Source organism: Ochotona curzoniae, unplaced genomic scaffold, assembly GCF_017591425.1.
Source record: "Ochotona curzoniae isolate NIBS_2020 unplaced genomic scaffold, NIBS_Ocur_1.0 scaffold_4701, whole genome shotgun sequence".
Taxonomy (NCBI): Eukaryota; Metazoa; Chordata; class Mammalia; order Lagomorpha; family Ochotonidae; genus Ochotona; species Ochotona curzoniae.
Genome location: NW_024467122.1, coordinates 71,749,924 through 71,774,732, shown reverse-complemented (window position 1 = coordinate 71,774,732; position 24,809 = coordinate 71,749,924). Strand labels below are relative to the sequence as shown.

General features: G+C 53.6%; 1 protein-coding gene across 1 annotated transcript in view; it reads left to right on the top strand.

Moving 5' to 3' along the window:
* The first annotated feature begins 7,953 nt into the window (after nt 1-7,953).
* The window catches only part of ITGA11 (integrin subunit alpha 11), an 85,491-nt gene continuing 68,635 nt past the window's right edge, over nt 7,954-24,809 (top strand). The window contains exon 1 of the mRNA XM_040968964.1: nt 7,954-8,110. Within this exon, the coding sequence (XP_040824898.1) occupies nt 8,059-8,110 (52 nt within the window). The 5' untranslated portion in view covers nt 7,954-8,058. The remainder of the gene's footprint in view (nt 8,111-24,809) is intronic.

Here is a 24,809-nt window from a genome sequence, read left to right as displayed (position 1 = left end):
TGTAGTCACAAGCCCTGCAGCCAGGTTGCCTGAGGCCATGCTCAGGCTCCTCCTGGTACCGGCTGAGCATCCCTGAACAAGCAAGGCTCTCCTTTATGCCTAGACTTTCCCACCTATAAAATGGAGAATGGCAGTAAAAGCTACACCATAGAATGACTGCAATTTACTCAGTGAGGATGACATATGTCAAGCTTTTGCAACTGTGTCTTGCTGCTTTGTCATTTTCATGTTAGAGGCTACAAGCGGCCAAGTTCTCCAGTTGCTGAAGAACTAGGCTGGTATTTGAATCTGCTCTGACCCAGAACTCACATGTCTCACCAGGCGACTCCCTACCTCCACCAACAGAAGCAACTTCAGGAGCACTGTCTCCATTCCCCCTACTGCAATGATCCTCCAGAAAATGCTTAATATGTTGGCCATTGCCAAGGTCAGGGGGAGTTCTAAGAGGCCTTTAGCCCAACACTTGCTCCCACATTTTTCTCACAAATCCTCAGCAGGGGAAAAAAATGCTCATTAAGTATTTGTTACCCAAACATCAGCTAAAACACCCACACCCAAGGTACCTTCCCCCATCACTGTCTGCACCCTTTGGCCTCTGCCCCCAGCTGCAAATTGTTTGGGGGATGTTTATTTCTGTACATGCATGAGGATATGCAGCAGCTGGGACAGTCTGTGAGAGCTTCCCCAATCCCCAACCCCCCAGTCCCAAGCAGGAAGTTTGTCCTCTGCAGAAATAAGTATCCACAAGCAGTCTCTAACCCACTGGTGGCTGCCCCAACCTGGTGGGCATTTGGTCCAGGGACAAGAGCAGCTCCTTAATCCCTTCCCAAGGGAAGGCTGAAAGAAGTAGCATCCTTCCTGTGCTCTGGCCATTTGGCTCATTGAGGGCCGGCTTGTCAGGCTAGCTAGGAGTGTAACTTTGTTCACTGGCCGCTTTGTTACAAACAGCTTTCATCATTTATCTTGGGCTGTGAACTTCTCACTTCTCCTCTTTGACCTCCAAAGCCAGTTACATAATGTAGGATGTCCAGAACTCCCTACATGCTCTTGGAGGTGGTGGACATTCACACTAAGAGCTAAGCTAGCTGACTCTCAGCTACGAGGCACAGCCAGTCATGTGGCTTTTCCTCACTCTCTCCACTGCCGTGTTGGGGCACAATCACAAACCAGCTTCCTGCACAATCACACCCATTCTATGCCCTATGTAGGCTCTTTCTCTGAGCAGGTATTTGTCACAGCGACTAAGATATTGCTTGGGATGTCTGCATCCCACACTGGAGTGCCTTGATCAAGTCTTAGCTCCATCACTATGCCAGCTTCCTGCCCACACATGCCCTGGGAGGCAGCAGGACTGGCTCACATAGTTGAGTTCCAGCCATCCACATGGGAGTCTTGGGTTGAGTTCTTGGCTCCCAGGCATTGGAGGAGCAAACCAGTAGATGAGAGTTCACTTCCCTCTTCTCATTCTCTGCCCTCCCCTCCCCATCTCCCTATCTGTTAAATAGATTAATTTTAGGGGTTTGGTATCAGGCTATAGCTCGTTTGATGGTGCAGAAGACTATAGGAACAGATTCAAGAGTCCAGGGCAGCCCAGAACAGGTGCTTGGTTGGAAGAGGCCTCCATACTGGTTTTGGTGCTTTAATGCTTATTTCTGATGTGACTATTGCTGTCTCATCCAATGTCAAGGGCTCAGCCCTCCTCTGCCTCACTAGAAATGACCCTTCACCATTGTGGACAGTCACCTCCAGATGTGCCAGGCACTTTGTATCCAACCCCTCCCCACAGACATCATCTGCCTTCCTAGGGTTGCTTCTCTGTGGGTCTATATGTCTGTATGTGGCATGGCCACGCCCCTGGCCTTTGATGTCTTTACTGTGAATGCTGGACATACCTGTGACCAGAGAAACAAGGGTCACAAAATAACTTCCTGGATTGTGCACAGATTGTGTTCAGGGCTGAGTCCAACAAAAATAATGCTGCTGCTTGGCCAGGGGAATAAGACAGGGGACTCAGGCAAAGGTAGATGAGAAGGGACATGATGCCCAGTGGGCCTGGAGTTGAGAGTGGCCAGGGTAGGGCACCATTGCTGGGGCAAACACGTGTCTTCAAAGTGGCCTCCTTCACCTTGTCAGTGTGACAGGCAGGACTCAGAGAGGGCCTCTGTGCCCATCAGTGTATGACAAAGACCATCACCTGCCATGCCCCCCAGGTTACATCACCTGCCATGCCCCCCAGGTGATTGGCCCAGAGGCTACCTGTCCTACTTTCCCCTTTGGCTTTGGGATTTATGCTATCATTTTTATTGGCTTAAGATGTGCTTTTCCAATAGCTGCAAGTTTATTTGTCTCAAAAATAGAGAAGAGAGATTGTATTTCCCACGCACACACCAAGAAACAGCACAAGCAGGTGGCTAGCTCCCCATGGAAGGCCTGTGGGACAAGAAGGAGCTAACAGGGCAGGTGGTACCTCAAGGTAGACTCCTGGGGAACAGCTGTGCTGCAGGCACCTGGGAGAAGAGAGGTAGCAAGGGAGGAGAGGGATCACCCAAGGCTGGACTGGAGAGGGCTGCAGTTGGAGAGAGAGAGGCTGGCCGAAAGTGAGACTGAGGGGTCCAGGATAGAGCAAGGTGGGAGCTGGGGGCGTCCATCTGCCTCAGTTTGCCAGAGACCATCCTGATTTTGACCCTGGGCAAACCAGGACAGTGGATCCTGGGTCACAGAGAGTAGCAAGGGGCCCTCTCTAGAGAGAGTATGGATCAGGTCACCAAAATAACCTTTCTGGGAAACGTGTGTGTGGGTGCTCGCTGAGCCCAGGTCACAACCACTCTCCCTGCCACAATCCCCTGCCAGGCTCCTTTGGTGTGGGTGAGGGGATCGCATCTCTGCCACTTGTCCTTCTGAGAGAGTGCCATTCAGGTTGCCAGCTGGGCCCTCCCTTGGGGCTGACTGCGCCCTTGCAGCCTTGGCCAGCTAGCCGGGCAAGGTGGCAGAACACCTGGATTCCAGCGCTGTTCCGGCAGACAGGAGCCGTGGGGCCCCGGCGAAGCTGGTGCCACTCTGAGCACAGGATCCTGGCTGGACATGGAGACTGTGGATGCCTGCATGAGAACCCTCTCCTCTATTCCTGGCTCTGGCAGGCGGCTCCTTTCCTGGAATAAGTGGCCTTGATGGGGCTGTCAGTTGCCGTGCCATTTTCTGTCCTACCCCTCAGGGCTGGGCGTGGATCCCAGACAGGGCCAGTTAGAATGCTTCATCTTGCAGACACTATGATTTGTTCAGGGTGGGCCTGAACCCAGGCTTGGAACTTTTCTGCTAGAACTGAGAGGGAAGGCTGCCTCTCTCCTTCCAAAATCCATCGAAAAGCAGCTGGCTGCTCTGGAGACAGAGCAGTCCTGTCTGCTGCAGGAAAGGGAAGCCAGTGCAGCAAAATAAAAAGAAAACAAGGCAGGTGCATTCACCTGAGACACTTGATCCAACCATGCCTGCAGTTAGGTCACCTTGGCATCTCTGGTTACATGAGTCTTTAGGTTTCCCTCTCAGTTCAGTTAGCTTTGAGTCTCTGCCTCTTGCAATTGAGTGAATTCTTACCAAAGCTCATTCTCTCTCTCAGTCCAGCTCTGGCTCTCTCTGTGAATGAGTTTCAAGAAACAATGAAAAGTTGCATCCATCCATCATATATTGCTGGTAAGGATGCAAAAACATATAGCAATGATGAAAAACATGTAGTTCTCAAGTAATCAACCATCAGCTTACCACATGATTCAGCGATTCCACCCCTAGGTACAGTCATGTGGTGTTTAAGGACAAGGGGACATTCTGAGAAGCACTTAGTTGGATAATTGGGTTTGCTGCTACGAATCCGAGTGTGTGCCCACAAGCCCAATGTTACCAACCTCACACCTAGGCTCCACGGGACCACCACCATGGGCGAAAATGGTGCTGTGTGGCACCTGATGTACACACCAGGATTCTTCATAAAGCTCGTGGGTAAATGGAATTTACCCATGAATTTCAAATTCATAATTTTTTCACAGTAAAAAAAATGTTTTACAGATTTTCTGAAGACTTTTCTTAGGCATAGATGTCGAAGAATTTATATGTAAAGATTCACTGATTTATTTGAAAGGCAGAAAGGGAGATAGAGTGAAGAATCTCATATTCTTGTTCACTGCCTAAAGCCAGGGCTGGGCCCAGCTGAAGCCAAGATCTCGGAACTCCACCTGAGTCTTCTACATGGGTGCAAGGGACCGAGTTCTCAGGTCATCTTTCTGCTGCTTTCCCAGGCACATCGGCAAAGAGCTGGATCAGAAGTGGAGCAGCTGGGACTCTGACTGGTGCCCATATGCAATGCTGGCATGGTAGGCTCAACCCATCGCATCACGTTGCTCTCCTTGACACCAGAACGTTTTGCATCCAACTAATTACCTTTCGATTCCATTTTTTCCTGACCTTGTTGACGTCCCCTCACATCTACCCGAGGTGATAGAGAACATAAGTTCACAGGAACACCAGCACACTTTCTTCATAACCGCCCACCTGAAGCCCCCAGGTGAATGACAGGTGTGTGGTACATGTAGCCAGTGGGTGTGTATTTAGCAGTAGAAAAGAGGGAGATGCTGATAGTGCAACAGGGTAGCTGAACCTTGGAAAGTGACGCTGAATGGAAGAACCTAGTCTCCAAAGACCACACAGTGGTGACTCCATGGACATGAAATGTCCCGAGTACGCAGATCCATAGAGACAGGGAGGCGATTAGTGGTTGCCTAGGGCTGAACTGAAGGCATGAGGTGTGGCTGCTTCTGGTTACAGCGTTTCTGTTTGGGATGATGAAAACGTTGGGACATCAGTGGTAACAGTTACATAACAGTATGAACGCACTAGAAATGACCGAGGTATATGGTAAGGTTTATGGCATGTGAATTATATCTCAATAAATATTAAAACAAATGAATAAAAGTACCACAGGCTTGTACAGGGTGAATTTTATTAATCCACTTGAATCCCAGCCCCAGGAATGGGGATTTAGCCCAAGCAGCCAGGACGCCTCCGTCCCACATCAACGTGCCTACATTCAGGGTCTGGCTCCAGGTCCTGATCCAACTTTCTATCCACACAGATCTGGAGAGGCACTGGTGATGGCTCAAGCCACTGGGCACCTGCCACCAATGTGGGAGGTTAGGATGGAGTTTTTGGCTACTGGCTTCAGCTTCTAGCCCAGCCCCAGTCAGTCATTCTGGACATTTGGGAATGAACAAGCAGAGAGGGGCATTCTCTCTCATATATATATACTTTTTTCTGTAATCCAAACTATCAGGACTGGTGCCATGATGGAGTGAGTTAAACCTCCAACTCTAATGCCAGCAATCCCATATGGGTGGCAGTTCAAGTCCTGGCTGCTCTACTTCCCATCCAGCTCCCTGCTAATGCTCCTGGGAGAACAACAGAAAATGGCCCAAGCCCTTGAGCCCCTGCCCCACACAAGAGACCTCAGTGAAGCCCCTGGCTGCTGGTCTTTGCTGTTGCAACTATTTGGGAAATGAACTAATTGATGGAAGACTGCTCTGTCTCTGTAACTAGGCTTTTCAGATAAATAAATAATTTTTTAGAATCCAGACTTTCATAAAGACTTTCATCCAATTCTCCGACCAGCCTGAGAGCCTGGATTATGCATTTGTCTCCCATTAATAAAGATTAAAGAAGAAATTATTTAAAGTAAGTGTCTGGATTGCAAACCATGATTAAATGAATCAGTTTGAACTTCTGCCTTGTCTTCTCAGCTCCATCCCCGGCTCCCCCACTGCGGGCTTCTGCTGGGGCGCCTGGCAGAGCCCAGGACATGGCTGGCATTTGTTCAAAGAACAAAGGCTTTTCCCCAGCCTCCCACGTGGCACAGCAGCACATGCCCTGGTTTTTAAGACCTTTGTCTGTCTGGTGAGGACTAGGAAACTTGCCAAATGGAGGGTTGTGAGCCCTAAGGTCAGAAGCAGCGCACGGCAGTAGAGCACCATCCCAAGTCTGTGGTGCCCAGCAGCATGCCCTGACCCCACGCAGGTGCTCCGTAAGCATGGCTGATGCACCTGCAGGCTGAGAACCATGACGGAGAGCGTGAATTCACACGAGGACAGAAGTGGGTTGCAGCCCATGAGAAAGAGGTGATCAGGCAGGGAGCCCAGGTTCCAGGCGTCCCAAGGCCAGCCAGCTTCAACAGTGAGGACACTCAGGGACGTGCTGCTGCCTACAAGGCCCTGGGGAAAGCCAGTGGAGGGGGTGGCTCAATCTGGGGACTCAGCAAGATTCCCCTGGTCATGGTTTCTCTAGTTAAGTCTCCCACTGTCTGCTTCACCCTGAGGCCACATTTCCCCCTTTCTGCATCCCAACCCCAACTCCCAGCCTGGGCGAGGTGGTGGGGGCAAGGAGAGAGGGTGAGTCAGCTGCGGATTAGTTCACCCATCCACTCATCCTAGGAGCTTCTAGCAGAGCGAGAATGTTCATTGTGCAGAAACCCTTTTTCTTTTGTCGTAGTATCCTTTCTTCAACTGTGGCCTGGGATGGCACATGCTGATGCATTTCGGCTAGAGCCACATGCTTCCCTCCCCCCTCCCCCCACACAGCACAGCACAGTTACGTACACACAGGTATACATATATACAGCCACATATACACATGTGCACACCCCCTGCACACCTGTACACGATGCATATGTGCACAGATATGTGTGCTTGTGCACGCACAATGCACATATGTACACACATTACATACATACATGCATACGCGCACACACAGGCTGCGGACACGGAACAGGCATCTCCAATCCGCAGCTGAAGGGAAGAAGAGAAGGTCTCAAAATTCAAGCCGAGAGCCAGCAAGAAGAGAGTGACAGTGAAGAGACCAACTCCGCTGCTGTGCTCACGGGAGCCTGGGCTTACCCAGCACCCAGTACATCTTCAGGGACCCCACCTAGCTGTCACCTCCTCCCAGTTCCTAAATGCCCACACTCCACCTGTACTCACCCATCCATGCACCTGCCTGACAGCCCAGGGCTGGGGTCCTCAGCTGTGAACCAGAGACTTCTGTCTGGGCAGGGAGGGAAAAAGAAGGGAGTCAATCCCACAGTCAGGTCAACTGCCTGCTAGTTTCTCTGTGACATGCAAAGAAAAAAGCATGAAGGAGAAAGAGGAGAGGCTTAGGGGCAGCCAGGACTCCAGCAGAGCGGTACAAGGGGAGGGAGGGAGGCCTTTCCCGGGGTTTGGGGAACGGGCACTGGGCACCATCTTCCACACACTGGGCTCTGCTGTACCCCCGCTGCCGCCATGCCAGCTCGGAGGCTGGTGTCCAGCCCGCGCCTGAATCTCTTACCGTATATGTGCAGGGGCAGCAGACCAGAAAGGTAGGGATCAAGGCGCGTGTGTCCTGATAGGGAGCTCTGCCCTCGTGTACACAGGGTGCACAGGTTGTCGGCGTGGAGAAGGGAGGGATGCGGTGCCCCATCCGCTGTGGCCTCCACGTTCCGATGCCAGGGATGTCCCAAAATGGGGCGTTAGAGGCCCATTCAGCTGCCCGATCAAGAGAGGCGTGGGTCGCAGCGGGTGTTCCTGGCTCACCTCCGGGGCTTTCTTTGTTCTGAAAAATAAAGTCACCTTACTTCTCGGAGCAGACCCTTGAGACGGGCGGCGGCCCCGGGTGGGGGACGGGGAGGGGCGTGCAGGACAAGAGACGAAGCGGGGTTCATGGGAGCCACTCCCTGCAGTTTCCACCTCGGACAGGCGCGCGGTAGGGGAAAAGGGGCGAGGCTCGAGGGGGCGCCCCGGCCGCCGCGCGCCGCCGCCTGCCCAGGTGGCAGAGGGGCCGAACCTGGGCTGGCGCCAGCGCCCGAATCACAGCCGCGCCCCTCCCGCCGCCGCGGCCCTCCCACTTCCTCCGCCCGGGCCGAGGCTGTCAGGGAGCCCCGCGAGCAGTGCAGCTCCCGGCGCCGCGCGGAGCAGGCTGCCGCTCTGGCTCGCCGCCCCCAGCTGCAGCCGCCGCCGTCGAGCCCCCAGCCCCGCCGCTGAGCCGCCAGCCATGGACCTGCCCAGGGGCCTCGTGGTAGCTTGGGCGCTCAGCCTGTGGCCAGGTAGGTGCTCTAATGCTCGCGTCTCCTACTTTGCGGAGTCTTTGGGGACTTCGGATCCCGCAATCAGGAGCCCGGCGTGAGGGGGGACGTGGATCCCTCAGGTTTCTTTCTACACAAGAGGGGAGATGCGCCTGGGCGCCTTGGAACGCGGACTTTGGAGTTGTTTGGGAAAAGAGAGAGATTCGAGCTGCACAGCTCCCCGGGGTTGGGGTGCCAGCTGGGGTTCCCTCTGCTGCCACCAGGGCACGCGGGAGTCCCGGGAGCGCGGACGGCGCGCGGCCCTGAATGGGGAAGAGAGCAGGACGCGCCGACCAAGCCTCAACTGCCCGTTTGCCTCCCAAAAATTCGGATCATCTGGCGTGGCGGCCGGGCAGGACTAGGGGGAGATGGTGGGGCGCGGCGAAGCCCAAGAGTGCTTGGTCCTTGGCAAACCCTGGCCAAGGCTGCAGCGTCCAACCCCGTAGCCCAGGACCGCTGTTACACAGGGTAGGGTATTACGGACCCACCCAAACCATGCCAAAATTATGCGATTATTCAGCAGTTCGAACGCAGCTGCTCTCGCCTAGATGCGTGCTGTGCTTAATGCACTCCATGTGTCAGGGGCAGTGTGAAATGGGGGCCCGGAAGGACACGCAGCGGGGAGCTAGAGACCTGCCTGGGGTCCGGGAGCCCAGACCTCAGCGCCGTGCGGGGGCGGTGGCCGGTGACTTGTTCAATGGCCAACGAAAAGTGCTTGTGGCCTCTCCCAAGCGCTTCAGCAGGGCCAGCGCCTTGGGACTGTCCTAGACTCCACTCCCTGTGGGCTCCAGCCAGCCGCTGGGCAGGGTGGTAGCAAGAGAGGTGCTCTGGGGATGGCAGGTGACTGGCTGCCCACTTCAGCCTGTGCTTGCTCAACCCGAGGTCCCCAGGCACTAAGGTGAACAAGTGTACCCCTCTGTCCCATCTTCTGTAATTGACAAGACCTTGGACTGGTGGGGTTCCCAACAGCCTCTGCAGTCTGACTTTAAAGCCAACCTTGACAATCTTGTCAAGGGGGGTGGAGGAGAAGAACCACCATGGGTCCAGCAGACCGTAGCAATGACAGCAGGTGAAGTCCTTCTTGACGCGTTTAGACATCAAGAGTGGTCACTACTGCAGGACAGTCTCAAGCAGAGTGGCCGCACTTCCGGGTGGTTCCAGAATGGTGGTCCCAAGGAGCTGGGGACAGAGCAGCTGCCTTAGGGTTGAGGAGCTTCCAGAAGCTGAGACCCTGCTTCTGACCCCACAGCCAGCCCCTGTGTCACTCTGGAGGCTCTGCCACCCCTCGCATGGGTTTCCCCGTGTATGGAGAGGGGGTGGAACAAACCCACACACTGTCCCTGTGCCTAAGGGAGGGCCTGTAGGAGAGATGCCTGCCCTCCCCACGTCCCACTCCGGGTTTGGCACACAGTAGGGCTCAATCCACGGCTGTCAGAGGGAGAGAGGGAGAACAGGACAGGGACAAAGACCTCTGATGACACAGGATCTGTGACTCAGAGCATCCTGCATGTGGAAAAAAAACCACTCCAGAGTTATGTCTGGTCAGTTTGGGTTCTGGAAATATGGGATTCATTAAACGTATCAATCCACATTGGAGTAACCCACATCTGCTCCCAAGGAGCTGGGGGAGGGGCCCCAGTGCGTGTGCAGTCCGGTCTCTGCTACAGTCAAGATCAAGGCAAGATTGGCGAGTGCCAAAGACAGGCAGTGGGAGTGCCTGGCACACTGCAAGTGCAATGTCAGCCAGTCAGGTAGGGGTGGGGGCTTCCTGGAGGAAGAGACATCCTTGGTACTGGGCCCTTGAAGGAGTATGCCGAATGCGTGGATGGGATTTAAAGTGAGACTAATCATATTATCACATAGTGGCCCCTGGGAGTATTAAACGCCAGCAGTGACTCTGGTCAGCATGGATTCTGCAGACAGGAATGGCCTCTGGGTCACTGGGTCCTGTCCCCAGGGCAGTGTCAACGTCAATCTCTCTTTTGTGCATCACGTGGGTACTGTCGACGTGAGGATGTTGAGGAAGCTTGCTTTCTGACAATGGCTAACTCTGGCTGCATGGGCACCTGTCTGAGGTTGGCTCAGGAGTAGAGTGCTTTCTCCTTTAAGCCTCTGAGAGTTCTGAGCCGCTGACTTTGTGAGTTTCCTGTTGCAGGCTGCACAAGGTGGTGGTGGGGAGGGGACAAAAAATATTGAGAAAGTCTTAAGGAAAAGAAAGAGGAAATAAATCCAAAGACTATTCCAGCCAACATTCAGAGAAATCAGACCCACTGATGAGGGTTTCGCCAGTTGAGGCTTCTGCTGTGCGGCTGATGGTCCTCTAACAAAGTGGTCCTCATGACACACCTGCTGTGTGCCAGGCCACATTCAGCCCAGAGCGACACCAGACACAGTGCGGGGTCCCTAGGATCCCCTGCCTAGGGTTGCCCTGGGCTCTGCCTCCGTGGCTTCACTAGAAAGTAGGGGCTAGTGATAACATGCATCAGGTTAGCACAATAATGAGCTAGTGAGCACTTCAGGTCGTCTTTGTCGCTGTTGTCACCATCCCTCAAGGGACTGACAGTTCAGTGAAGATCTGAGGGTGCCCAGATACGGAGCTTTCACACACACGTCTCTGAGAAAACTCCAGCATGAGTGTGCTGGAGGCTCAGAGGAGTTGACCTGCCAAGACACCTGCTTAAACCAATACCTTTCTGGAGCCCCTTTTCAAGCCCAGGTCCAAGGTCTTGCCCCTTAGTGGAAACTCAGGGACTTTGGCTGCTGAGTCAGCATGGTTTCAGGCTAAGTGTGTTCTGCAGTATTTGGAGAGGGGGAGCGTGGCCTTAGGGTGTCCTTGTGGGTAAGAGGTCCTGGTCAATAAAGTTTCCTTTAGGGGAAGCATGGTGCTAGGCACCATGGGTGTGTACAGACTCAAAAAGTGCCAAGCCCTGCTCTTAAACTGGAGGGAGGATGAAGCTTGTCCCTTTGTCTAAAGCCCACCTTGCCTAGAGCTCATCAACCAGGTTAGACCAGCCCAGGAGCTTCTGGGTCCCTGCATGTCACACACAGCCCTAGGGTTCTGTACCCTCTCTCTATACACCCACCCCACTCCCCTCTATCCCACAGTGGTTGTCCATCTTGTCCAAGTTCCCGCCCCTTCCACCCCTACAGCATGTCAGCGCTGTTTAACCCCCACTCTGAACCTCTTTCTTGCCCCCTGCAATTGTAGAATCCTCCTCCTCCCAACAGCAGGGAACTTCCCACCCTCCCCACCCCCACTCCTTCCCTTCCTTCCCTTCCTTCCCTTCCTTTTCTGTCTCCCAACCTCCCATTGCCTAGGATAAAACCATGTTCTGAGTTGGCCCTGCTTAGCTTTTGCTAGATGGGAGGGAGCTGGGGGAATTCAAAACACATTGCTTCTCTCTGGCTTGCAGGGTTGGGCTATCCCTGTCTTCCTGCAGAAGTTCAGATTTGGGAGTCATATTCTCACACTGCTGTACAAAGCATACCCTCCTCCTCCCTAGGCAGTGGCGCCATCAGTAAGCCTTCGCTATGCTCCAAGTCATCACAGAAGCATTGCCCCCCTGCGCTTAACACCCTGTCCCCTCCCCACCTGCTGTAACACGCCACCAAGGACTCCTGGCTGTTGAAAACCTGTGCCAACTCAGACTCGGCACAAAGTTCACGCACAATGTGCATTATGAGAAAGCTTAGACGAATTTTCACATTTCTGCATCAGAATAAGCTCACCTTTTAATTTTACTTCTCCACAAATGTTTTGTAGTCTCCTGGAGTTTACCCCCAAAGCCGCACACCCTCAGCACATGTGTCTTGGCAGGGGTGAGCAGGTGATGGGACATGGCCTGGGAGGCACTGCCCTAACCCCAGCCATACTGCCCTGCTTTCAAATGTTTGTTGCTTAGTGACTCCTGGCTATGTGCCCCACCCAGGCTTTATCTTCCTCAACTGTGAAATGGGTAGAATAGCCATGCCCCAAGCTGCTGCTCTGATGAAATGATCTGATGTGATTCTTGCATGTGGGGTGCTGCCCATAGCGCCCTGCTCCTGGGAAATCCTCCGTGAACTAAAGACTGTGACCCTCCTTGCCACTTGGAGGGAGTGGGGGACTGCTGAGCTCTTTTGTGTGGTAAGGGTCTTGCTGCACCTGCTGGAGGCCGTCATGACCATCCGCAGGCTGCATGTGTAGAATTATAGCTTGCCCAGGTTCCTGCCACTGAGAGGCCATATCAGGATCAGGATTGGCCTGAGCCCACAGATGCTGTTCTTTCATTTATTCTTTTCTAATTGGAAAAGCAGATTTACACAGGGTACAGGATCCCAAGGCTTTGGGCCATCCTCCACTCCTTCCCCAGGCCCTAAGCAGGGAAGAGGATGGGAAATGGAGGAGCAGGATATGAACAGGTGCCTATATGAGATGCCGCTGCTTGTAGGTGGAGGATTAGTCAGTTGAGCCAGCGTGCTGGCCCCAAACAAAGTTCTTAATCCACATGTGAGACTTGGCTTCCAGCCCCGCTTGCTCCTGGTCCTGTCACCCCAGCCCACTCTGAGCTCCAGGCCTAATAGTGACTTCCCACTAAATTGCACTGATGGGCGATGGCACTTCAGGGTGCCCTGTGCCCTGCCCCAAAGGACTTGCATCTTTCACTGCATTCTGGTTCTGGTCAAAGGAATAAAGGGTAAACTATGCCCTACTTCCCATGGCCCTTCCCAGGAAGTGGCTGTGGCAGGGATATCTTGCCCAGCCTGGCTCTCTCTGTCGTAAGCAGACGCACCCCTGTCCAACCCTTGGTGATGATGGACAGCCTCGGCCACCAATGGAGAAGCACCCTGCCTGTGGCTTGGACACCGCTGCTCTGTAGCAGGCACAGGGTTTTCCACGTGGCATATGGGGCAAGTTCCCTTAGCAACGCCTTCAAGAGTCCAAACAGGATGACACAGATGGGGGGTTCCTGCCTCTGCCACAGCTCTGGCAACCCGTTTCCTCAGCAACATCGCCCAGCCCAGCAGGCCCAGGCCCCAAAACTTTGACACTGGAGGAGGGGGGATTTCCAAGGTCTGGTTCATCCCTGCAGGCCCAATTCATCCCTGCAGGTGGAAGTCTGGACCTTGGAAGATGGACAAGGGGGTACAGCTCCTAGCGGTCTGCAAAGAGGGTTCCCCACTGTGGTGGCTTTATCCATCAGGGCAGGCCAGAGGTCCAGCCAAAGCTGATGTGCCCATTGCATGGATGGGGACAGTGAGGCTTTAAGATGGGTATGATTTGCTGCAGTTCTCCCAAGATCACAAAGGGACTTGGAATCAGGGCTCACTTCCCCCCAGCTTAGGGGAAGCTAGCACTGACAGTCTTGGATAGGCTCATGGGCTATACCCCTTGAGGGGAATATAAGGAGTAACATTCAGCCAAAGGAATGAAGCGTGAGGGGTGTGTGTTCTACATCTGAGGCAGGCAGGCAGTCAGCACAAGGCCACTTAGTCCTTCCTTGTGGACCCCTGTGGGCATCCTCAGCCCACATTCCAGGGCTTCTCCTATCCTCTGGAATTTCTGCTTCCTTCACCACCAGTGTTTGGCAAGGATGCCCAAGCCTGTAACTTACGGGAGGGTACAGCTCACACCACTTAGTACTCTCAGCGGGACCTGAGGCAGAAGGAAAGTGTGAGGCCTCCGTGTTTAAAAATTAACAATTGGAGATGGCCACTGCAGAGCATTAAACCAAGGGCAGAGCAGCCTTGCTGCCATGTGGTCACATGCCCACGAGGACACCGAGGACGACGCTGAGGGCTTGGTCCATTGCATCAGCATGGACTGAACACCCCCTTGAGCCACAGATATGGGGAATGGAGAAGCTGACCAGCCTTATAGGCCGCTGGGCTCAGCACAGGGCTGCTGGCCGGGGAGAACAGGGACTCCGTGGAGTCATTCTTGAAGCATATGGGTGGTTGTAGGCCTCAGAATTCAGAAGATTCTTCCATCTGCAGTGGCTGCTCAAGGTTGCTCTGTAAATCTTTGTTGGGGGTACCCCCTGGAACAGGTGCCTGGGCAAATCCAAGCAGTTCTTTGCTTTTCGCAGCCCTTGCTGTTTGTGGTAGCCTGTAGCCTGCTGGAGTGACACCTTGAATACACAGGGAGCCCTTCCACCTGCTCACTTGGGGTTCCCCTCTTGTCTATCCAAGACTGTCAGTGCTAGCAAGGCACAGAAGGATCAGCAAGTCTAGAACCCTCCATCCTGGGTGAGTGGGGGCACAATGGTATGAGGCAGACCCCTTGCTCTAATCACTCCCCAACATGTTGTCCCACTCTGGGGGCAGCCACAGCAGAGAATTACCACGGGCATGATTTTAGCCCGCGCTGCAGTGAAGTGGAAGGGATATGCCTTGCCCTGGGCCATGCCATGCATCAGGGTCAAGGCCAAGGTTTAGCCAGTGCTCTACACGCTGAGGTCTTGTAGGTCTTGTAGGTCTGATCCAGGTGAAGGGAGCCAAGCTGAGGGGAGAAGGGAAGGGAAGACTGGCCTGAAGGGGCAGGGGCAGAGCAGCGGTCCTGGGCCTCCCTGAGCTCCTCCTCCGAAGCAAGGCTAAAGCACAAGCTAACTTGCTTCTCACTCCCCTCTTTAAACCCTGCATGGCTCCCAGCTGCCATTAGCCAAATCCAGACTCTGGCACTCACTAGCCCCAGAACAGCTGCCCTGGGCCCTACTTAGTACTCACCTGTAGTAGTACCAGGCACCTGCACAGCCTCACATCCCCCCCCCCACACACACACCCAGCAAGACCGCACCCTGCAGTTCCCAAACACATGGGGCTTTCTCTAGCTTCTGCTGATCTTATTCCCTGCAGCCCACACCACCCTCTCCCTTCTTTGCCACGCTGGCTGCCTTGTGCTTATGCTCCAGGTCTCCATTTGGGAAACCTCCCCTGTTCATCAGGAACCTCACACGTGTGATTTCCAGGAACACTGTGCTTCCCCACAGCAGCACAGGGCACCCCGTTTCTTGGAGCAACTGCTGTGCCGGTGGCTCTCAGTGCCTGCCGTAGTAGGCACTCAGCAGAGATATTTTCTGTGCACTGAAGAGCTGTGGGTCCACAGTGCTGCCAAGAGCTGCAGGCACAAGAGAAATACGATATTTCTTTGCACTTCCACCCACAGGTGCTGCTAACACGGTAGTCTGCAGAAGCACCTGGGCTGGATGCCCTGAGGGATAAAAGATGAGAAGTCATTTCTACCTGGCAGGGAGCTAACGGTTTAGTGGAGCAAATTTCTGTGTAACAGAAGAAATGATATGGACTATAGAGAGCTGTGGGTGGACTCTGGGATTTGCAAGGTGGGTGAGAAAGTCTTCTTAAGTACCCCAAGAGGGCTGACCTCACAGCACGGAGGGTACGAAGGCCATCCGGGCAGATTGCCTGGTGTCTGCTCATCAGGGAGTTACAGAGTGTGCCATGGGAACTGCAAGGAGGGATGGTAGGCTGAGAGCTCCGAGAGAGGGCCTGAGGACCAAGGAAGGCATTTAGATACAGCAGATGGGGGCCATGGGAGGTTTCTGGGAGTAGACAGTGTCATGTTCTGTGTTTGGAGATTCCAAGGGGCGATTTGGGAGACTGATACAACGAAATAGTAATGGTAGGGTGGTGAGCAAGTGGGTGGTGAGAAAGTGAAGTGAGAGCAGGTGTATGGTTAGCAGGTGAGTGGTGAGCAGGTGGGTGATGAGAAAATGGAGTGAGAGCAGAAGGGTGGTGAGCAGGTGGGTGATGAGAAGGTGGGTGATAAGGTGGGGTGAGAGCAAGTGGGTGGTTAGCAGGAGGGTGTGGGCAGGTGGGTGATGAGAAGGTGGGGTGAGAGCAGGTGGGTGGTTAGCAGATGAGTGGTGAGCAGGTGGGTGATAAGATGGGGTGAGAGCAGGTGGGTGGTTAGCAGGTGAGTGGTGAGCAGGTGGGTGATAAGATGGGGTGAGAGCAGGTGGGTGGTTAACAGGTGGAGCAGTAAGATGACTGCTACAGCAGCCCAGTAAGGGCATGCTGGCACTTGTAGTGACGATGGGGAAAAGAATGAGGTGTGGACATTAGGAATGGCTCCTAAAGAGGCCTGGTCACTAGAGAAGGAAAGTGTGGCAGGTGAAAGGGCAGTGGTCCTGACCTGAACAAAGATCATGGCAGGACCAGAAGGCTTACAGAGAGGAGACTTGGCAGGTCTGGACCCATTCATTCATTCATTTTACTGGGTCCCTGGAACAGGTGGAGGTGCTCTTGGCTGGAAGCTGGGAGGGCACTCTTAGCGGTCACACAGACAAGTACTGAGTAGCCTGCAGACCTGAGCACAAGAAACTGACCAGCAACATGGAGCCACAGCCCACCCATCCTGTTTCCAGGCCCAAGCCATGATTCAGGTCCCAAACCTGAGGGAGAGCTCAGATTCTGCCTTTAAAAGCCTTTCAGGGGTCCCAGCCTGGTGGCCTAGCAGCTAAAGTCCTCGCCTTGCACATGCCAGAATCCCATATGTGTGTCAGTTCTAGTCCCGTTGGTCCCACTTTCCATCAAGCTCCCTGCTTGTGGCCTGGGAAAGCAGTGGAGAATGGCCCAAGGCCTTGGGACCCTACACCTGTATGGTAGACCCTGAAGAAGCTCCTGGATTCGGATCAGCCCAGCTCTGGCTGTTGCGGCCACTTGGGGAGTGGATCAGCAGACAGAAGATTTTCTTCTCTGTCTTTCCTCTTCTCTGTGTATCTGACTTTCCCCACCAAAAAAATAAGTAAATCTTAAAAAAAAAAAAAAAAGAGAGAGTCTTTCAAGCTAGGAAGCACCCACAGAGGTCAGCCCAGGCCACACACTCAACATCATGTGTGTATATACCAGTACTGACGGGGGCTGGCCAAGGCCAGAGGTGTGGACAGGTGGACAGGCCTATTATAACAGGAGTCACCAGTGGACAGGCCCATGTGCCCCAAGTATTACTCTGCTGCTTCTTGCTCTCTCTGTTCTCAAGGCAAACACAGCCTTCTCCCCCTACTCTCACCCCAGCCACATCCACATGGTGCTAGGTCGGAAAGCTCAGGTCTTCCTACCTCCTCTCAGCCCTGGTTGTGCCCTTGTGACCCAACAGGAAATCCTACTTGGTGTGGTTCCTCTGCCTCCAACCCACCCCCACTGCTCCAGCCTACATGTATGTGCCAGGAGTCAGGTAGCGCCTGTCACACAACAACTGAGGCTTTGCCCTGGCTGTTTCTCCTGCTGAGAAGGTCCTGGAGCCCTCAGGTCACCACTGCAGGCCCTGAGGCTGCACTGCTCTAGGTGCGTTCATGTACCCAGCACCCATCCCGTGCCTGCCTCCTCTCTAGGCCAGATGGGGCATCATCGCCTAACAGTATTACCTATTCTATTCACTTTACATCTTGTACAAGGGGTGGGGAAAGGTGTTCTGCAAAGGCCTCCATGGAAAATGCATGTGAAACTCTTCATGAATTTCAAAATTGTGGGCACCAAAAAGATTTATCCTTTTAAAAAACAACATCTATTTACCTGAAAAGCAAAGAGCCAGGAACGGGGAGGGAATATAACAAGCATTCCCATCTACCTGTTCACTCCCCCAGTGACCACAGCACTTGGGGCTGGGCCAAGTCACAATCAGGAACTCCATCCATGTCCCCCACGTGAGTGACAAGAACGTGGGCTCCCCGGGCCATCCTCTGCTACCTTCTCACGGCCATCAGCAGGAAGCTGGGCTGTAAGCAAAGCAACCAACGACTTGGGCTGATACAGAATACCAAACTGCTGTGCTAAAACACTGACCTCTAAATTTTCATACCATTTTGCATAAATTTGCTAAAGTGCCTGTGTATCACCTGCCCTGACAGAACACCATCCCAGTGAGAGCCAGGGTCCCTTTATATTGTGTTTATTTGCATAGGCAAGCCCGGATCCATGCCTGGCCAGCACAGGCAGGCAGTAGGCAACACAAACCTCCTCACCAGCCTGAAACAGGCACTGAAATCTCCCTTGACCAGCCACCACCCCTTTCCGAATCAGTCCAGTAGGTAGGTACAGGCTCAGTCTTGACACTGCCCTGGCCACCTGCTATCCAAAGGTTTCTCTCGAGATGAGAAGAGGTTGGGGGCATTGAGTGTCCTTTGCAGACAGGATAAAGAGGACTGCTAGAGTGAGGAGGACCTCAGAGAGGGGCAAATTGGTTTACAGCAGGCTGCCCAGCTGGCCCCAGGCTTGTCCTTGCTTCCTGTGGCTCAAGAAACACAAGGACACTTGGAAAGGTCTTACATTGACCCAGTGACAACTTACGTTCACAGAGGAACCGGCCAGAAAGTGAAGAGGTGGAGTGGGAGATTAAAGGCCTTCTGTCTCCCACACAGGGTAGTAACGCCCCTCTGGCTGGCACTCTGCAGTGATTAGCCAGCTCATGCAGGGCCCACAGGGTGTTGGGTGTGCCCAGAGAAGACAGTGGGGGCTGAACATAGACCCTAAGTGTTAATGCAACCCTTGGGGTGCATTAGCCTAGAACCTGGCTTGCTGACTTAGGAGATGACATGAAAACCCATGTCTGGCTGGGTAGGCTGAGCGTTAGCCCACCCCACAGAAGGAGTGGGCACCATCCATATGGGTTCCAGGGCCAGCCCCAATCTCACCTCTTGGGAAGACATAATAGGATCAAGACCCAATGTGTTGACTGGCCAAGTGTGGGATATACAGCAGGAACTACACTGCCTGCCTGGGAGGACTAGTGTGAGAAATCAGAAATGATAACCCGGACGTGATCTGGCACAGATGACTGGCTGGAGTGTGGGGAGCAACTGACACACGAGCGACTTAGCCACAGTGGCCCCAGTGACAAGGTTATAGACTGTGGTGCTCGGAGGTCTGGTAGCCTGCCCAGGGTTATTCAGGGCTTTCTTTACACTGGGGCTCCACTTAGCCTGCTGGGCAGGGAAACGACTACAAAGTAATTCATACAGAGGAGTTCAAAGCTGAGAGAACATTAGACGCTGCCTCTGCCAACGCATTCTAGGAGAAGATGCATGGTTATCATCACGGCTTAGTCCAAGTGGACCAAGACAGGCCCAGCCTGAAGACTGCTGACCTGGAAATCAAAGCTTGGGGCTGTGTGACACATCCCCTACCCAGATATTCCACAGGCTAAGGAAAGAGCTATGCACTGTGCACGAAGATGGCTGGATCAAGTTCAGGTTCTGACATAGCAGAAATCATCCACTCACCGGTGCCCACCCAGCTGTTGCTGGGCCAGGCAGAAGCTGGGAGCCGGGAGCTCACTCCAGGTCTCCCATGTGGGTGACAGGGACACAGTTACCTGAGCCACAGGAAGCAAGGACAAGCCTGGGGCCAGCTGGGCAGCCTGCTGTAAACCAATTTGCCCCTCTCTGAGGTCCTCCTCACTCTAGCAGTCCTCTTTATCCTGTCTGCAAAGGACACTCAATGCCCCCAACCTCTTCTCATCTCGAGAGAAACCTATGGCTGCCTCCCAGGGTGTGCATTGGCAGGAAGTCAGAATCAGGAATAGAGCAAGGACTCAGGTATGTCAATATAGGATGTGGTCATTGAAAGTGGCCTCTTGACCACTAGCTCAGGTGACCACAGCCTCGCTTTGGGCCATACATGCACCTGTCTCAAGACTTCCATCCAATCCCGTCTCACATGCACATTTGGCCATGCTGCTGATAGCTTCCATGTTTCATAAGAGCTTCCTGAAATACAACCTTTCTCCTGGCTCTGAAACCAGATGTGACAAGAGGTGACAACTGTTATCTTAACACAGTTTCCTCCAGCACATGGTTGGACCTCATGTGAAGTAGACCACTCCTCTTTTCTTTCTTTCTTTCTTTTTTTAGAGAAAGATCTTCCATTCTCTTCCATGCACTGGTTCACTCCCCAAGTAGCCACAACGGCCAGGTCTGAGCCAATCTGAAACCAGGATCCAGGAGCTTCTTCCAGGTCTTCCATGTGGGCACAGGGTCCCAAGGCTTTGAGTCATCCCCTACTGCTTTCCCAGGCTACAAACAGGGAGCTAGAAGGGAAGCAGAACCCATTTGGGATCCCAAGGTAAGGACTTTAGCCACTAGGCTACTGCGCTGGGTCCAGCCACTCTTCTTCAGTGCTTCTTGAGTCTCCCTGCAGTTCAGGAGACCCCTGAGAGGCCTCAGCACTGAACACCTGCCACAGAGAGCCCTTCCTAGCACACACATCCCAAATGGCCATCCTGGGCTTACATTCGTCTGGGGACAGGGAGCTCACCATTTCACAAGGCAATTCCTTCTGGTTTAAGCACAGGCACTTGGAGTTGAGACCTTGAGCCATGGCCCTGAACATGATGGTAGATACGTGGAAACATGATCTGAAATGAAAACCCAAGGACTTCTGAATGATTCCCTGGGGAACCCAACCCATCCTCCACAGCATCTCGCAGTACCCCCATGCCCAGCCAGGGGCAGCTGGTGGGTGTGTGTTGAACTCTGCACCCCCAGAAGACTTCTCAGATGGGCAGGGGTGCCTCCACTGCCAGGCAGACACTGCTGGCTGGTGCGGGAAGAGGACCCATAATTCTGGCCCTTTTAGTTTACACTCAAACAGCAGAGGCAGGCTGGCCGAGCGGTCCTCTGGGTCCTCATTACCCTGCTTCCTCTCCTCCAAAGGGAAACCCTGCCGCAAATTGCATATTCGGAGCCCTGTCCTGTTCTCCCTTTACCCAAACACTCCCTGGAACTGGGCTAATCCTGGATGCCCGGGACTTGGAGTCCATATGCTGATGATAAGCAGGTTGTAAGCCTGAGGAGTTGGCAAACCAAAACCAAACTGTCTGGGCCCTTGGAGCTGGTTACTATGTTAGGAAAGGGAGGAACTTGTTGCCCAAGTTGGCTGTCTTTGAAATGGTTCATGGCCAGGGTCAGGGAGGGTAGGGCCACCACGTACAGCTGCTCAGGCTGCACACCGCATAACTTACATCAAAGGTCTTGTAAACAACACCCTCTTGGCTTGCATAGCGCAGTGACACCAGGGGTTGGGGGTTGGGCACGGGGCCAAAGAAAATGATAGAAGTGTGTGGTATATTACAATTTCTTCACATCCAACACAGAGGCATAGAGATGGAGTGTTCAGTGGCTAGTTCCCACAGTGGGGGTGGGGTTTGGGACATTATCAGGTTGGAAGGGAGAACCTTGATTCCTTTTCATATGGGATGAGTAAGATGCCAGAAGACCTGCCCTTCACCCCTGCCAGGTGTAATGGGGGTCCTGAGCCACTCTGAGGAGGAAGACAGCAGCTGCAGGCCAAGCTTGTATGGCCAGATGATCCTGTCTGGACAAGACCCTGCGGGTGTACAATTATGGTCTCATCTGTTGAGACTCTAGCTTTCCACGTAGTTCTGCTCCTGGATGCTCACACCGTGATCCTTGGTGCACCTGCAACTGTCTCAGCAAGCTTGGGGAGGCACAGGAGTCTTGTCACCCAGGGCACTCTGGCTTCTCTAAAATAATGGCTCTTCTTCCTGAAGGAGGTGCTTTGGCACACTCTGACCATGTAGGGTGGTCTCCCAAAGCTAGGAGGACAAACGGGGTCTCTGCGGCTGAGTTCCATGTTTTCAGTTCTTACATCTGCTTTCCATGACCTTGACATATGCTTAACTGACACATTGGTACACCTCTCACCTCTCCATAAATAATAATAATAATAATAATAATAATAATAATAATAATAATAATAATAATAATAATAAAGCAAGACCACTGGGGCCATCAGTGGCACTTGCTGAGTTCTAGGTGCTTCTGTGAGCATCTCCATTCCAGCTCTCGGGCCACCTGCCCTAACCAGGGTTCAGCCTCCTTCACAATCCCAGCCAAGAGACCCTGGCCACCACCATCCCCTGACTCATCATTTGTGACTTAGAGGATTCTTTCTTACAAATAATCTTCATAAGAGTCATAGAAAATATATATGGTGAAAAATACTATTGGTTGGGGTCACACTTTTGTGGCAAACAAGCTTGACTTGGAATCCCATTTCCAACAACTGTCTGACCTCCATTTGTGGGGCTGTGGCTATGTGGGAGGTTATGGCAATCACGGGACTCAGAGGGAATGGGACAGAGAACAGGTGCTCATATGGATGAGGTGATGAGACTGATGCTGTGAGGAGATTCCGGCTGGCCAGACCAGGGTGCTACAAGGACACAGTTGCCCAGCCTGGGACATGAGGCTACACTAGGACAAGGCTACAGAGAGGGGACCTGGCACTGACAGAGGGCGGGGGGTGGGGGGGTGGAGGAAAAGCTGTCCTGGGCCCTGCTTAGTAAATCCTTTAAGGTCAGGTTCATCTGATGAGTTCGTCCCAAGAAGCACATCCCTGGCTCTTTCCAAGCTTCTCCAGCAAGGCCAGAGAGATGTTGCAGACTCCACTAACACGCACCCTGGATGGAGATCATTCAATGACCACGAACAGCTGCCCTTGAGGGAGGGCTGTGCCCCTGATGAAGGGAGATGGGTCTAGAAATGAACCCAGAGGAAAATGAGCATACACACACACACACACACACACACACACACACACACACGGCATTGGGTTGATAGACATGGTGAGCTCTCCTGGGAGACTGAGGCCCAAAAAGGGGCCGTGTCTGGTTCAAAGTCATTCAGCCTTCCGTTCCCATCTTCCTGTTCCTGAGTTCCTACACTAGCTGGACTAAAGCCAGGTACCCAGCCTATGGCCTTTGACATGCTCCACTCCAACCATTCTCCCCAGCAATGCAGTCAGATCACCCCTTCCTACACAGGTCTCATGGGTACAGAAACCTGAGCCATCTCAAGGTCACACAGGCACAGCAAGGTCCTGCGGTGGCAGTGCAAGGAGGCTGGGGTTGGCAGGTTTGAATTTAGAGAAGCATGATGGACATCTCCCAGTAGTCCCCTGCCCCTGCCCACTTGCCCTGGCCAAAGCTTCCGCAGTCCCATGCATCTCTGAGGCTGCACTGAGCTTCTGTGGAAAGGGGCCCAACACATGTTCCGGATCCCCACTGGGACCTCAGTCCTCTTGACACCTGGGTATGTCCAGAAACCCCACATGGAGGCAGGGACGTGGCAGCTCCAAGGGCCAGGGGCTGGGCCCTGGGCAATACAGAGGCCTGGCTGATGACTTGCTGGAATCCTGGCCTTTGGCTCAGACCTGCACACCGTCCTCAGCCTCACCTGGAGCTTTTCCTTCCTGAACGGGTCTGACTCTGAGATGAGCATGCATTCCTCCATGCAGCCTGGCCTCCTGCTGCCACCTCGGGCAGCCTCGCCTGCTCTCACGTGTGACCTAGGTTGCTGGGGTCAGATGCTGGGACAGGCCCCTCAGCTCTGGGGTCTTGGACTGTCCCCATCTGGCAGGGGTGCTGGCCACCACCTTTAAAATCTAAACCACGGCAGAGTGGTGTGAGTATGGTGAGTGCCCTGTGATGCTCAAGATGATTGCTATGACTCCACCCTCTTTCACAGCACCGACCCACACACACAGGCCCACCCCTGCTGTCATCAACAGGACCCATCATTGCCATTGATTCCCATCAGCAACAGCTTTGCTGTGCCTGGCCCGTGGGAGGGTCATAAATCCCTGCCAAGAGCCCATTCCCTGAGTGAGAGAGGTCAGGTGAGCTGGCAGGGGGTGGGTTAGGGCAAGGAAGGGAACTGGACCTGGTGTTTAGAAAATGCATTTATCTAGCTTGTTGTGTTAAGTTAGATGCACCTTGGTGACATCTGGAGGAAGGAAACCACACTTTGTAACTTAATGTCTCTTCCTTGTGGCCAGCTGTCTTATCCCTGCCCAGAGAATTGGAGGCAAGGGATGATACAGAGGAGGCAGGGCCAGTCCTAGCCAGAGGGCACCTCGTTTAGCCACTACAGGGAGAAGCACAAGGGAGTCCACTTTCTCACCTATCTCCCGTTCCAGCGGGAACCCCATGGCAGAGGAAGGGGATGTTCTGGAGGTGGAAAGCATGGCATCAAAAGAGAAACCTGGTGGCAGGAGGGAGGCAGCAGGAGGAAGGGCATGGCAGGTGGAGAGGATAGCCAGGGCATGGAAGCTGAGCAAAGAATGGGGCTAGCAGCTAGCAGGAGCACGTGGTCGCACCCGAGGGTGATGAGAGAGGTGGGATAGGACAGCAGCTGGGAGCAGCAATGCCATGCAGTCTCCTAAGGATCTCACAGGAGAACTTGGACTTTGGCTGTGATGGGTGGAGACAGAGAGAAAGAGGGCACAGAGCTGAGGGTCTGGAGGTGGGTGTCCATCTGGCTGGGACTGCACAAGACTGCCAGAGGCACCAGGTAGGGAAGGCCCTCGGGCACACTTCATCGGGTCACTTTCACTGACCCTCACCCCTCTGAATACCAGGAGGAAGTGGGTGCTTGGGACTGCCTGGAAGCCAGAATAGGTGCTGCAGTACCACCACCCACATCAGAGTCCCAGCAAGAAGGAGTGAGCCTAGTCTCCAGGGGGTGCCAGGGAGTTGGATAAAAAGCAGGAACCATGCGTTGCCTGTGCAAAGGTATTCAAGTGCATGCATGTGTGTGCAAATGCGTGTATGCATGCAGTTGCATGTGTGTTCCTTCTCACACATCTTCAGAGCCAGCTGTCTCTCTGCAACCCCAGCTCCATATCTTTGGCTGTTCTGTTATGATGCTGGCAGAGGCGACACTGC